Source organism: Macaca fascicularis, chromosome 9 (genome assembly GCF_037993035.2).
Source record: "Macaca fascicularis isolate 582-1 chromosome 9, T2T-MFA8v1.1".
Lineage (NCBI taxonomy): Eukaryota > Metazoa > Chordata > Mammalia > Primates > Cercopithecidae > Macaca > Macaca fascicularis.
In genome coordinates this window covers 16440759-16455621 of record NC_088383.1, presented here as the reverse complement: position 1 = coordinate 16455621, position 14863 = coordinate 16440759, and the positions used below count along the sequence as shown (strand labels likewise).

The following is a 14863-nucleotide window of genomic DNA, read 5'->3' as shown; positions in this document are numbered from 1 at the left end:
GAAAGTGCAAAATGCCAACATCCTGTGTTGGGATCATAATTTCCAATTTGCATAGGAAAAATTTGTATCTACAACACTGAAAAAGAATTTCTCCTCCACCCCCAGAATACCCTTCCCTTTCTCATCGTGGGCCCCTGCTGCTTCTGTAGCTATCACCTCCATCTCCTCCTCTTCAAACTTTCCTGTCTTCCTTTTCATTGCCCAGCTTCCAGCCACCTTGCCTTTCTTAATGCATCTCCAGCATTTGATACTATTGGCCACTTCCTGAAACTATCACATCTCTTGAATTCCCCCCAGAACATCCCCTCCTGGTTCTCTTTCTGCCATTTGGATGGCTCCTTCTTAGAAAGTCTCTTCTAAGATTTTTCTTTGCCCATCCTTCCAATGCCCCTGTGCCCCAGGATTCCATCCCAGCCCCTTTCTCTTCTCTCCCATCCATTTAATTTTTTTGGATGATCATATTTCCAGTCCTTCCTCAGTGCCTTCTGTCATCTCAGACCTCCCTTACTGCATTCAAGCCTTAAAGGCCTGATCTGGGTGTCTAAGAGCCACCCCCCATCCTCACATACCCAAAACTGTTGTCTCCATGACTTCTCAAATGTATCTCCTCTCTAGAATCCCCAGTCTCAGTGTTACCAGTACCCGTCCACCCCGTTCTTCTCCAAAGAGCATTCTCCATGCAACCTCTGTGTAGTCATCATGTCTTTATTCTATTTTCTAAACTTCTCCAAAATGTATCTTCCTCTCTCCATTTCCACTGCCTCAGTTCAGGGCCTCAGCCTCACTCACCGGGGGCTCTTGCATTGGGCCCCTATCACCCTCCTGCCCCCCACTCTTCCCTCTCTCTTCTCTTTCCTCTCATATTACCCATCCCTCTAAAATACAGACTTGATCAATACCCCCTGGATATAAAAGCATGACAGGCTCCCCAGTACCTCCTTAGCATGCGTAGGAAGACTCTTCATATAGACTTTCTCTCATTGCTATCCTACTTCCATCTGTCCATTTCACCCTCATATACCCCGCCCTTCCCTTTCTCGAGCATGCCCCAGTCTAGTACAACAGAATCATGGGCCAGGTCTCCCATTCTGCTAGGTGACCTCCCGTTCACACCTTCATGGCTCATTCCAAGCATCATCCTCTCCAGAATCCTCTAGCAGAGCTGGCTAACTGGGATCCCCATCTGCAGGGAGTCTACAACTCCTGACCTTGACACCCCTCTTCCCTCTGAAGGGCGGGGTGAGTGGTACACAGCATGTCAGCCGTGGAGCACAGGTCAACATGAGAGTCCTTGAAAGGGCCACAAACCACAGAGTTTTGAGAATTCCTGTTCTTGCTGGGGGCACCTGTATTAGTCCATTTTCAAGTTGCTGATAAAGACATACCCGAGACTGGGTCATTTATAAAGAAAAAGAGGCTTAATGGGCTCACAGTTCCACAAGGTTGGGGAGTCCTCACAGTCATGGTGGAAGGCAGAAGGCACTTCTTACATGGTGGCAGGCAAGCAGAGAATGAGAACCAAGTGAAAGAAGGAACCCCTTGTAAAACAATCAGATCTCGTGAGACTTATTCACTACCGTGAGAACAGTATGTGGGAAACCGTCCCCATGATCCAATTATCCCCCACCAGGTCCCTCCCACAACACATGGGAGTTATGGGAGCTACAATTAAAGGTGAGATTTGGGTGGGGACACAGCCAAACAACATCAGCACCTCAGCACCCAACTCTAGTAGCCCAAGGACAGTCCACCCACCTGTCTTTGGGAGTGTCCTGTAGGAAATGAACCTCACTGCAATTTATCGGACAATATATTACTAACCCCTTTGCAGAGAATTCTGAGGATCTTGAAAAAGATTCTCAAAAAGGGTTCTCATGGTAATATGCTCCTTGCATTATTCTGTGTTATATCCATTTCATTAAAGTGAAATGTCTCAGTCAGCTACTTCACATAATATCCAGTACTTTGATTTTTATTGAGTACTAACAGGCCAATGTTGAGTGCTTGAGATATGAAAAATGAATACGCATGGGCCACAAGATAAATTTAAACCCATGAGGGTGTACAGTTAGAGAAGTATCATTCTGTGCATGGCACACAGAAAATGGATTATGATGTGTTCATTTATTTCCATGCTGGAATCTGATTAGAAAATCAGATTTGAGGCTGGGCATGGTGACTCACGCCTGTAATCCCAACACTTTGGGAGGCTGAGGCAGGTGGATCACCTGAGATCAGGAATTTGAGACCAGCCTGGCTAACATGGTGAAACCCCATTTCTACTAAAAATACAAAAATTAGCCAGGCATGATGGCAGATGCCTATAACTCCAGCTACTCAGGAGACTGAGGCAGGAGAATTGCTTGAACCCGGAAGGCAGAGGTTGCAGTGAGCCGAGATCATACCATTTCACTCCAGCCTGGGCAACAAGAGCAAAACTCTGTCTCAAAAGAAAAAAAAAAAAGAAAGAAAGAAAGAAAAAGAAAAGAAGAAAGAAAATTTGATTTGATAGATAGAATGTCATTATAATGAATCCTTTTTCAGGAACATGCATTTCATATATTAAAGGTTATTCATTATATGCTGGGCAATTCTAGAAACCGATTAAAAATAGCCTAATGAATGAAAGTCGTAGAAAAACCTCCTTTATAACCAGAAAAATAATTTAGACAGAAGAACTTTATGGAACAAATGTATGCCAATGGGTCAGTAACTACAGGTCTTTGAGATAATATGGGCTCAGGGGTCTTCCTCTGCAATCCCTTCCAGACTTGCTGAGCCCAGCATTGGGTATTGTGAATATCTATGAGCAATGCCTCCCCCAGTTCGGAGAAAATGAAACAGAACAATTCAATTGCTGCTGCAGAAAGATTGTCTTAAAGTAGTTCGAAAAGAGCTTAAATTTTATGTTGTATTTTGTGTTCCATTTTACCTCCACATTACCACTAAAGTTGATTCATCCTCGCCACTAAACTGTGTTTTCTTGGTTGTTGCAATATATTGTTCTCTATTTAAATTAATAATTTATGATAAGGCGATGACTTCTGAGGGAATAAAATGTCAATAAGCTAACTTCATTGTCTCTACCATGATTTAAAGACTCTGACCTGTTCCCACTGCTGTTGTTTGCAGAATTGTACAAATATCGAGTGTTTACAAATCTCCTGTGCAGTGGGACGACTCGAAGGAGGAGAAAGCGCAGTCCTGAAAGTCAGGTCACGATTATGGGCCCACACCTTCCTCCAGGTAATAAATAACCACAGAAGCACATACACACTGCTCACTGGGAGCTGCTTCGCAAAAGCTCAGTAGGAAGTCTTTTCGTAGAGATTTCTAATTTAACACTTGGAGAGTCCGAGGCAGATGGATTATTTGAGGCCAGGAGTTTGAGACCAGCCTGGCCCACATGGTAAAAACCCACTCTACTAAAACTACAAAAATTAGCCGGTCATGGTGGTGAATACCAGTGGTCCCAGCTACTTGGGAGGCTGAGGCATGAGAATCCCTTGAACCCAGGAGACAGAGGTTGCAGTGAGCCAAGACTGTACCACTGTACTCCAACCTGGGTGACAGAGTGAGATGCTGCCAAACAAAAAGAAAAAATAAGAGAGAGAGAGAGAGAGAGAGAGAGAAAGAAAGAAAGAAAAGAAAAGAAAGAAAAATTAAAACGAATTTTAAACTTAAAAAAATTTTTTTTACATTTTTCAATGTAAAAGTTTCCATTTTAAAAAATATTTCAATTAAAATTTATGTGGAGGAGTTGAGCAAGATGAACTGGCCATTTTTCCCAGCAGGTGAAGACAGTTTAAATATCCTAATTCCCTAAGACCTTGAAGAGTAGATTCAGAAAATGTACTTAGCCCACTGTTACATACCCAGGGTTGGGCACAGTAACTATTAGTCAGTGGCAGCATGATGAGTATCAGAACATAATTATTCAAGACATATATGTCCAGAGAAGTTAAAATAGAAATCAATTTAGAAGGGAAAAGGGAGATTGTTCTAGAAGGTTCCTCTTAGCATGGGCTCCAACCAGGATAGCACCTCAGCCAAGCTCCAAGTACGTGAGTGTGATTTATAGATTACGCACCACTCATGTGATCGGCTCTGCATCCCACAACAGCCAGGGATCATTCCATTGATTTGTGCACATTTTTTTTTTTTTCCTGAGATGGAGTCTCGCTGTGTCGCCCAGGCTGGAGTGCAGTGGTGCAATCTTAGCTAACTGTAACCTCCACCTCCTGGGTTCAAGCATTTCCCCTGCCTGAGCCTCCCAAGTAGCTGGGACTACAGGCATAGGCCACCATGCCCGGCTAATTTTTGTATTTTTAATAGACATAGGGTTTCGCCACATTGACCAGGCTGGTCTCAAACTCCTGGCCTCAAGTGATCCACCTGCTTCAGTCTCCCGAAGTGCTCCCAGGCATGAGCCATTGCTCCTGGCTGACTGTGTGCATTTTAAAAGTTTAAAATCTCTTTTATGCTAAGAAAATGAGAGTTTCATTTTGGAAGGTGCTATTTAAATGATACTACTGTGTTATAACCTTATTGTTTTAGGGGGATTTTTTTTTTAAATCCTAAATTAACTCTTACCACGTCTATGCATTCTTGCTCACATTTTAACTACTAAACAAACTCATTTGGTTTATTGTGCCATGAAAAATGAAAGGGTCAAATCCCTTTGAGTCTAGTTATAAATATAGAACTTTTATGTCTAGATTTTTATGTTTTCTATGATTTAATATGCTTCCATAGTCTTGTCAATCTTACTTTTGTTTTTAAAATAAAAACGAGGAAAATTAAAGTTTTGTTTTAAAGGTCATTTGTGAAGCCATCTTCCTTTCTTCCTTTCCCTTCCCTTCCCTTCATTTCCCTTCCCTTTCCTTCTCTCCCTTTCTTACCTTCCTTCCTTTCTCCTTCCTGTCTTTCTTTTTTCATTTCTTTCTTTCTGTGCCTCTTTTCTTTCTTTCTCTTTTTCTTTCTTTCCCTTTCCTTCCTTCTTTTTCTTTCTTTCTATCTTCCTTCCCTCCTTCTTTTCTTACTTCATTTTCTTTCTTTCCTTCCTTCCTTTCCTTTCTTCTAAGGCAGAGTTTCTCAATCTCTGCACTATTAACATTTTGAAACAGATCATGCTGTGTTGTTGGGAGCCACCCTGGGCATTATAGGATACTTAGCAGCATCCCTGCCTCTACCTAGTAGGTGCTGGTAGTACCCTTACCCCAGGTGTGACAACCAAAATTGTCTCCAGATATTGCCAATGTCCTCGGGGGACATCATCCCATTTTGAACCACTGACCTAAGGAGAGGCACAGTGCCCAATTTATTTGACTTTATTTTTAAATCAAACCATTATGTATTCATTCACTCAACAAATATGTAGGAAGGACCTACTGTGTGCCAAGGGCTGCTTCAGGGTCTAGTTATAGGAGAAATAGCTGTGAACACAACAGACATAGCACCTGCCTTCACAGGGCTGTTAATCTCAGTGGAGGGAGTCAGAAACTGAGCAGGCAAACAGATGGATCAGTGCCAGGAAGAAAGTAGAATTGGGTAGTGAGATCAGGGTAGTAGGATAAAGAGTAGGGAGCAGGGCTGCTGCTGTAGGTAGGATGGTCACTTTCTTTTATTTCCACAATGTCCTGTCATTTGCACATATCAGTCGTATTCATTCAGTAGGTGAGGCACCCATACAAGGGTGTGAATACCAGGAGGGAAGAATCCCTGGTGGCCATCTAATACCACAGATCATTAGCCCTTGAATTTCCTACTTTTAGATGCAATTTGTCTGAAAGCCTAAGCTGTAAATCCTGTTTTTCTCTAGTCAGATGAAAGCTGGGAGTAAGCTATATTATTGTGATCAATAGATTCATTTCTTAGGGATCACGCAACAAAGGACCACAAACTAAGTGGCTTAAAACAACAGAAATTTATTCTCTCAAAGTCCAAAACCAGAAGCCTGAAACCAGTGTGTCAGCAGGGTTGGTTCTTCCTGGAGGCTCTGAGGAATAAACTACCCCATGCCTCCCTTCAAGTTATTTTTGGTTTTTGTGGAGTTTTGTTTTTTATTATTATTTTCTTTTTTTATTTTTTTTATTATTTTTTTTTTTTTTGTAAAGACAGGGTCTCACTATGTCACCCAAGCTGGAGTGAAGTGGTGCAGTCATAGCTCACTGCAGTCTTGAACTCCTGGGCTCAAACAACCCTCCCACCTCAGACTCCTGAGTAGCTGGGACTACAGGTACCTGGCACCATGCCATGCTCAGTTTTTAATTATTTTTGTAGAGATTATATCTTGCTCTATTGCCTAGGCTGGTCTCAAACTCCTGGCTTCAAGTGATCCTCCTTCCTTGGTCTCCCGAAGCACTGGGCTTAGAGGTATAAACCACCAGGCCTGGCCCCTCCTAGCTTCTGGTGGTTGCCAGTAATCCTGGGCATTCAGTGGCTTGTAGACCATCACTCTACTCTCCCTCCATCTCCCATCACCTTCCCTTCTGTGTCTCTGTGTCACTGTGTCTTCTATTTCTTGTAAGGACATTGGATTTAGAGCCCACCCTAATCCCAGTACAATCTCATCTCAAACCTTACCTTAATTCATTCTGCAAAGACCGTTATTCCAAACAAGGTCATATTATGAGATTCTAAGTTAATATGAATTTGGGGAAGACATTATTCAACCCCCTAAAATCAATAATCTTCTATCCCCACTAGCAAAGCCTGGCTCTATTTGCCACAGTATTGCACCAATTTCTTTAATCTAGTAAATATGCTCCTTAAACTACTTCACCAACCTTACTAGTATGAGAAGAAAGTAATTAATTAGGGTTTAAATTGTTTTTGTTATGACTCTGTTCCCTACACACATTTTCCATCTACTCTTAGACATTATCACTAAATGGGCAAAATTTTGAACCAGAACAGTTGGGGCCGAAGTCATCTGAAGGCTTGAGTGGGGCTGGAGATGCAGTGTAGATGCTCTTGCAGTTTGGGTAAATATTGGCAAAAGTGTATGAGTAAACACAGGGGTGAGCCTGTTTTTGAATTTCGTATGTGAAAACTGCCTATTAGCAAAGTGATGTGCAAAAAACCACAGACATCCATTAAATTCAAGTTCTAGGAGGAATGACCCTGACTAACATCAGACAGTCTCTTTTCTCTATCTTTGGTAGATACTGGGTCAGGATGCAGGAGCTCAGTTCCATTCCTGCCTGGTTTTGTTCAAAGCACTTAACTTTCATGGGGCTCAAGTTCCTTATTTGTGAAATGAAGAGATTGGACTAAAGTCTCTTTTCGTGCCTGAAAATTCACTGATTCTATAGGTAGCTCACAAGTAATTTATGGTGTTTATTCTACTTGGCGTAAGCCAGCAATAACTCTGTATGCTGTCTCAATAGCCTACTTTTTTATTGTGTTGATGTTTTGGTTGACTGAGAACAGACTACATCTAAATGGCTCTTTACACTTAGGGAACAGCCTGCCAATCTTTCCAAAGAGGGCTGTTTGTCTGCAAATAGTCAGGTTACTATTGAGTGAGTGCCATGCAGCTAAGTACCATGATACATGCTTGTATATGAATGACTCATTTAATTCTTACAGCAATCCCATGGGACATGTATTATTATTGTCAGCTGCATTTTACAGATGAACAAACTGAGACATAGATACTATATGGCCTTCCCAAGGCACATAGATAGTAAGGGGGAGAATCTTGAGCTTTTACCCCATGTATGTCACTACACTAGACTGCTGAACTAAAGATTACCATAACAGCCTCTGTAGATTTTATATTTTGATCACTGTACTACAGATGGCTAAACTATAACTCTTATATTATGGATAACTATACTATAACTACTATACAAAGGTTTTAAATACCGTGTATTAAACTTTTTCAAGATGTTTACATTGTATAGCATGCTATTTCAGAATCCAATAAAGAAAACATCTTATGATTATTGAATTATACTGTCCAGTACAGTAGTAATAGTCATGTATTGCTATTCAAAGTATTTCAATTTGACTAAAATTTAAAATTCATTTCCCCAGTCTCACCAATCACATCTTAAGTATTTAAGAGTCACAGCTCACGGCTACTGCATTGGTCTGTGCAGATTAAGAGCATTTCTCTTATTGAAGAAAATTCTATGGGGCAGCACTGTTTTAAAATGTTAGGGAAGTATATTTCCATTCAAAATTGTAAGATTTGGTCATATAATCATTCTTATATCTATGAATGTAGACCTGGATTGTGTTTAATAATAGTTTTGTGACTTCCCTTATATCCCCTCATAAAGTAAGAATTAGGCCCTCTTTGCCCTAGAACAATGTCTTTCGCCATCCCAAAAGGCAAAATCTCTATCAGGAATCTACTTTTCCCTAAGTGTGATGTTACAGGTTTGAATAAACACAACAGCCTCCTGGTCGCTCTCCTGAGTGGTGAGCAAAGACAGCAAAAGAGGTGAACGTAGACCAAGGGGTCAAATGTACTGGCTTTACTTCAAAGCTTAGATACAGTATGAACCATGCAAGTAAACTTTTGGATTCAGATCTGCTGAGTGAGTAAAATATTGGAATTCTGCAATATGCAATGAAAAAACAAAAACTTGTGAGGTTGTGTTAAGAAGTTGTTTTGCGGAGGGAAGTGGAGGAATATTCCCAAAAATATATCTGTAGTTGATACCAGAGGGTAAGCTCCTCAAGAGGAGGAGGAATGTTTCCTTGTCTTTGAATTTTCTTCCCAGCCCTTGTATCACCTGACACAGGATGCTACTTATAATGCTTTAATGAATGAAACATCTCAGGCCAAATGCTAGGCTTGGCTGGTACACAAGTCCTTGTCTATTTAGAATGAAACCAGTCCAACTAACCAGCAAATGAGATCACAACAAATTATCCCTCATGGTGTAAAGCAAGTAGCCCAGGAAGCAGCAGATATTCTAGAAATGTAAAAACTTGTGATACCTTTGAACAAAATGAACAAGGAGTGATTTTTGATGCCTTTCTCTGGGGTCTCTGGAAATGCCACCTTGATGACTTGGTTTGAGATGCAAAAGTGATGCAGGGCAGGTGAATCCCAAAATTGGGGCTTAGCCCGTGAGCATTCTTGGCTTCGTGCAGAAGAGAATTCAAGCAACCTTACATTGCCTTTTCAGGTGACAGGTGACATTGCTTTGCAGGAAAAAGGGCTTCATTCTTTCTTTGTGAGAGGATGTAAGGAAAGTCACAGTCTTGAACAGCCTTTTATTGAACTGGACCTGCTCCCTGAGGAGCAGGGCTAACTCCTAGACAGCACACACAGAGCTGGACTCGGTGGGCTTTTGGTAACTCTCTTTATATCCACTTATACCCATGTTCAATTATATGCAACTTAAGGGGTGAGTAAATGCAAATTGAAGGGCAAGTTATTCAGAACTCTCTAGGAAAGGGGCGATAACTTCCAGGTCTTTGCCATAGAAAGGAGCAGTAACTTCTGGGCTGTTGCCATGGCATTTGTAAACTGTCATGGTGCTGGCGGGAGTGTCTTATGCTGATGAGCAATGAGGGCAGCTAGGGATTGCTTTAGTAGCTATTGGCTGCCTTCAGCCAGTTTCTTCCCTTCATCCTATCTGTGCCAGGTCTTGTTTTGGTCATCAGGGTTGTGACCAGAAAACAAGTCCTGCCAGTCCCATACCTCAAAAGCACAGGTGCAGCCAAGAATGCACCTATGCTGACATCTGTGCCCAGCCAGCCCATTCACCAGAAGAATCTTCATGAGGAGCTTGGGCTCACGTTTGTTATGACGTTTGGCTTTTCTCCCAAATCCTCGCACCTCATCCTCCCTCAAGCCACAAGCTGTTCTGATTTAGTGAGTTTAGCAAAGACTTCTTGCATTTTGGGCAGAGGCAAGCATCTCATTTTCTTACATCTTTCAAATTGAAACCCTCCAGGTTGAGATGAGAAGGCTTCCAAACTGAGGAGAGAGCATGGATGGAACTGGAGGCTGCTATGTTAAATGAAATAAGCCAGGCACAGAAATACAAATATCACATGTTCTCACTCCTATGTGGGAACTAAAAGGGTGGATCTCATGGAGGCAGAGAGCAGATTCATCATTACCAGAGGCCGGGAAGGGAAGGTGGCGAACAGGGATGAAAAGAGGTTGGTTAAAGGGTACAAAAATGCGGTCAGAAGGAATAAATTCTGAGAGTCAGTAGTAGAGTGGGGAGATTATAGTTAATAATAATTTATTGTCTATTTCAAAGTAGCTAGAAGGAAGATTTATAATTGTATTAGTCTGTTTTCACGCTGCTAATAAAGACATACCTGAGACTGGGTAATTTGTAAAGGAAAGAGGTTTAATTGACTCACAGTTCCACATGGCTGGGGAGGCCTCACAATCATAGCAGAAGGCAAAGGAGAAACAAAGGCATGTCTTACATGGCGGCAGGCAAGAGAGCGTGTACAGGGGAACTCCCATTTATAAAACCATCAGATCTTGTGAGACTTATTCACTCCCACAAGAACAGTACAGGAGAAATCACCCATGAGTCAGTTATCTCCACCTGGCCCCACACTTGACACTGCGGATTATTACAATTCAAGGTGAGATTTGGGTGGGGACACAGCCAAGTCATATCAGTAATGTTCCCAATGCTAAATGTTTGAGGTGACAGATATCCCAATTACCCTGAGTTGATCATTACACATGGCATACAGGTACCGAAATATCACATGTACCTCCAGAATGCATGCAACTAATAGATATCAGTAAAAATAAATAAGAATTAGGCTGCCTTTCCTCTTTGAGCCACACCCTAATTTGATTCTTTTCAGTTCCATAAGGTAGACAATTCAGGATCTCAGGGAACAGAGACAAGTCCAAAGAGTCATGGTTGTTCTTTTATTTCCTGCCCAAAATGATGACCAGCAGTATTGGGTCATAGTGGCTCAGCTTCCGGTCCACTTCCAAAGGGGAGATAGTGTCAAATGTCTGAGTAGTACAAAATGCTGACATAATTTATCTAGACTTAACCTGGGGGAGAGACATGGTGATGAATAGTGTTGGCTGCAACTCACCATGCTTCTTGGACACAACCAGGGGACAGATTCAGAGGGATGAGGTGTTTTGATACCTTTTATTTCATCTACTGAGACAGAGACCAGAGACCCTTAGTGACATTCAGTCAGATTTCTGTTGCCTCGTTTGAGGTAGGTTCCATGATCAGAGCCAGCCACAAACTCCTTCTCACTTTAAGGAAATGAGAGGCAAGGTTCCCTCTATTCTGTAGTTGAAATGGAAGAAGCAAGCACACACCCCAAAGAAGCTTTGCAAAATATCCTATATCTTTGAGTGCAACATATCTTCCAGAAATGCTACACATAGATCTTTGTATAGTTTATAACCAGTCTGTCCATTCCCTGGTCTTCTAAGGAAATGTTTAAAAAAAAAAAAAAAAAAAAAACTTTACCTGGAAATATGAGTCCAAAGAAAAGCTAGTTCTAAATTTAATAATTCAGAGAATCCAAGTGTTAGCCTCCTCATGATAAACTGCCATCTGAGTCTTTTATCATTTAATTATTTTGTTTGCATGCATTTATTAGCACTACAGTTTCTTTAAAGACTGAACAACAAAAATGATGTCGTTTTAACACCTTAACAATTTGTCATAAACTTGAAAATTGTCATTGGCCTTTTCAAATTAGATTCCACTTTTCTTAAGTGACATAGGCTTCCCTAGAGTGCCAATTTTCATAACTATAGATTTTTTTTTTTTGAGATGGAGTCTTACTCAGCTGCCCAGGCTGTAGTACAGTGGCATGATCTCGGCTCACTGCAACCATCGTCTCCTGGGTTCAAGCGATTCTCCTGTCTCAGCCTCCTGAGTAGCTGGGATTGCAGGCACCCGCCATCATGCCTGGCTAATTTTTGTATTTTAGTAGATACGGGGTTTCACCATGTTGGCCAGGCTGGTCTTGAACTCCTGACCTCAGGTGATCCACCTGCCTCGGGCTCCCAAAGTGCTAAGATTACAGGTGTGAGCCACTGTACCCGGCCAGCTATAGAATTTTTTAGCTGAATACCCAGGATGACTGAACCACTTGCATTTAGTTGATTTGCTTATAATCACTCTATTGCTTGGCTGTTGCTTTTTATTTTTTTCTTAGAAACAGGGTCTCGCTCTGTTGAAGTGCAGTGGTGCAATCGTAGCTCATGGGAGCCTCAAACTTCCAGGTTCCTCCCACCTCAGCCTTCTGACTGTCTGGGACTACAGACACATGCCACCACACCTGGCTGATTTTTGTATTTTTTGTAGAGATGAGGTCTCACTATGTTACCCAGGCTGGTCTCAAACTGCTGGGTTCAAGTGATCCTCCTGCCTTGGCCTTCCAAGGCGCCAGGATTACAGGCGTGAGACACTGCCCCCAGCCAATTGTTACTTTTTATCCAAGAGTGGGAAGAGAGGTGCTTTAACGAATTCCCAAGTCTATACAACCTAGATGACAACAACACATTCCTCCTTTACTTTGAGCATCACATCCTACCGAAATGAGGGAGAACAGCTTTTCAGTGAGGCAGGACTCCTATCATTATGACACTAGAGTGTAGGACAAAAGTTACTATTTTAGCCCACACACTTCAGATTCATACACGACATTCGACTCCAGTAGGAGGCCGATCGAGTGAAAATTACATCTTCGTTTTTCTGTTAAAGAAGACCCAATATCTACAAAAAGTCAATAGTAATTGAGGGGCTTTGGAAACAATAAATATTTAGCACAAGCAGAGTCAGAAAAGAAGAATCTGTAGCAATATTTTGCAGTCCTAGGGAAAAGCATCACTTCTAGAGATATGGGAAAGACGGGTACAAGTCGCTGTGTGCTCACCCACATCCTTAGCCCAGATTTCTGCACTGCCACTATTTCTGCTTATTTCAGTGTCAGGTGCCAAATGCTAAAGAGGAACGCGTTATTATAATCTCTCTCCAAGAAGAGACTGTACACTGGGGCGTATTAACAGTTTTGTCATACAAGCCAGGAGGAGGGAAATGTTTTCTGCCCTCCTAATCCAGGCTAGAAAGTTTACAATTCTTGGTGGACATGACTTGCTGCGTTATGTTGGTTTCTGTCCATGTAACGAACATGCAAACTGGTCAGAAACAGATTGTATGTAGGTTAATCCTAAATGGTCCCCTGTTCTGTGATTGGTGCTTGAAATAGAAATTTCCTTTACAGGTAAAAGTTTTGCCAGTAATTCCTTAGGTTTTGTCACCTCAAAGGGTTTGGTTTCTGGTAAATATTGAGTATTTCAAAATGGGCTACATAAAATGGATATGTGCTTAAAAATAATTATTGGGAAGAAATTAAGCAGCTGGAAGTTGGGAGTGGGAGAGCTTGTGTCATTGCCCAACACACTAGGTCGCTAACTCCTCCATTTGTTACCAACTCTTACACTTATTGGTACCATGCCTATAAGCAAATCATTGTTCAAAAGTGCATCATAGAGACAGCCAGTGAGCTACAAACCACGGTTTAAATGATGCGGTAATGACAGAGGAGCAATGCATTTTCTGGGGATTAATAGCCAGCTGGGGCAAGACGAAGGTCCTCAGTGTTGCCAAGGGTTATTAACCCCAGCTGGTTTTTCAATCCTAAATTGCCTACAATATGGCAGTGATTGCTATTACATGAGTAGATTGCTGTATGGGAGAGGAGATTATTTTGAACATAAGAATAATACTATTGTTATATAAAGAGCACGACTGGAAGCATTTAACTTTGGATGTGGAATCCCTATTACAACTCTGCCCATGATTGCTTTTCATAAGTTATTAAATACTCACCTGTGCCATGCCTCTGACCTATAGTGCAGGACTTGGATATCTTTGATGCTGACTCTGCTCATCAATCTAATAAACCACATCTTCCATTCCTTGGAACTCCAGAGCATTCTTTAAAAGTGAGGAAGATGCATTTTTTTCTTTCCAAAAAGGGTGGAAGAAACCTTGCTTTTGGAGAATGCATTTAAAACAAAGAACAGACTGATCTAGGAGAGGTGGTGTTGCATGCTGTTTGCTTACCTTAAGATTTGCTAGTGCCCCAGGCTACATCCATGCACACGGCTAATTCGATTGAGGAGGTAAGAGCGTGTCAATATCCCCTTCACAGGAACTGTAGCACTCATTTTATGACACTACCACCCTTTACAACTTCCTGAACTGCTTACTGTAGTTAAAGGGAGAAAGGAAAGGGTGTCCAATTCAATAATGGAAAGATCTTTCCTAATTGCCATCAAATGGATGGTACATGGAGTGAGAGGATTGTCAAATGACCAAAGCATTAGACGTGTTCATTCACCCTTCATTCATGTGGTCAGACATCCAGTATTGATTAAGCTCTCCTAAGCACATTGTTCTAGGTTCTGTAGAAGATATAGACATTATATTCCATGGAATATGCCTTCCATGTTTGTATCATATAGTTGGGGAGAAAAGTAATAGAGAAAAATTAAACAACAATGTGAACCTTCCAAAAAATATGTCAGATACAGTCTCATCTCAGTCTTGCTGAATCGGAATCTCTGAGCCTGATCTCAGGTGTGTCTGAAGTTCAGCAACCACCAGAAACGACAGTCAAGATTGGTGATGAGGCTGAGCGTGGTGGCGCATGCCTGTGATGCCAGCACCTTGGGAGGCTAAGGCAGGAGAATCACTTGAGGTCAGGAGTTCAAGACCAGTCTGGCCAACATGGAGATACCCTGACTCTACTAAAAAATACAAAAATTAGCCGGACATAGTGGTGCTTGCCTGTAGTCCCAGCTACTTGGGAAGCTGAGGCAGGAGAATCACTTGAACCCAGGAGGTGGAGGTTGCAGTGAGCCAAGATCACA

At 41.8% G+C, this 14863-nt stretch overlaps 1 protein-coding gene across 2 annotated transcripts in view; it reads left to right on the top strand.

The window, feature by feature from the left end:
• Positions 1-14863, top strand: part of ITGA8 (integrin subunit alpha 8) — a 196557-nt gene that overhangs the window by 162548 nt on the left and 19146 nt on the right. For both annotated transcript variants that reach the window (XM_005564711.4, XM_065520345.2), the window contains exon 27: positions 3133-3246. In XM_005564711.4, the coding sequence (XP_005564768.3) occupies positions 3133-3246 (114 nt within the window). The remainder of the gene's footprint in view (positions 1-3132; positions 3247-14863) is intronic.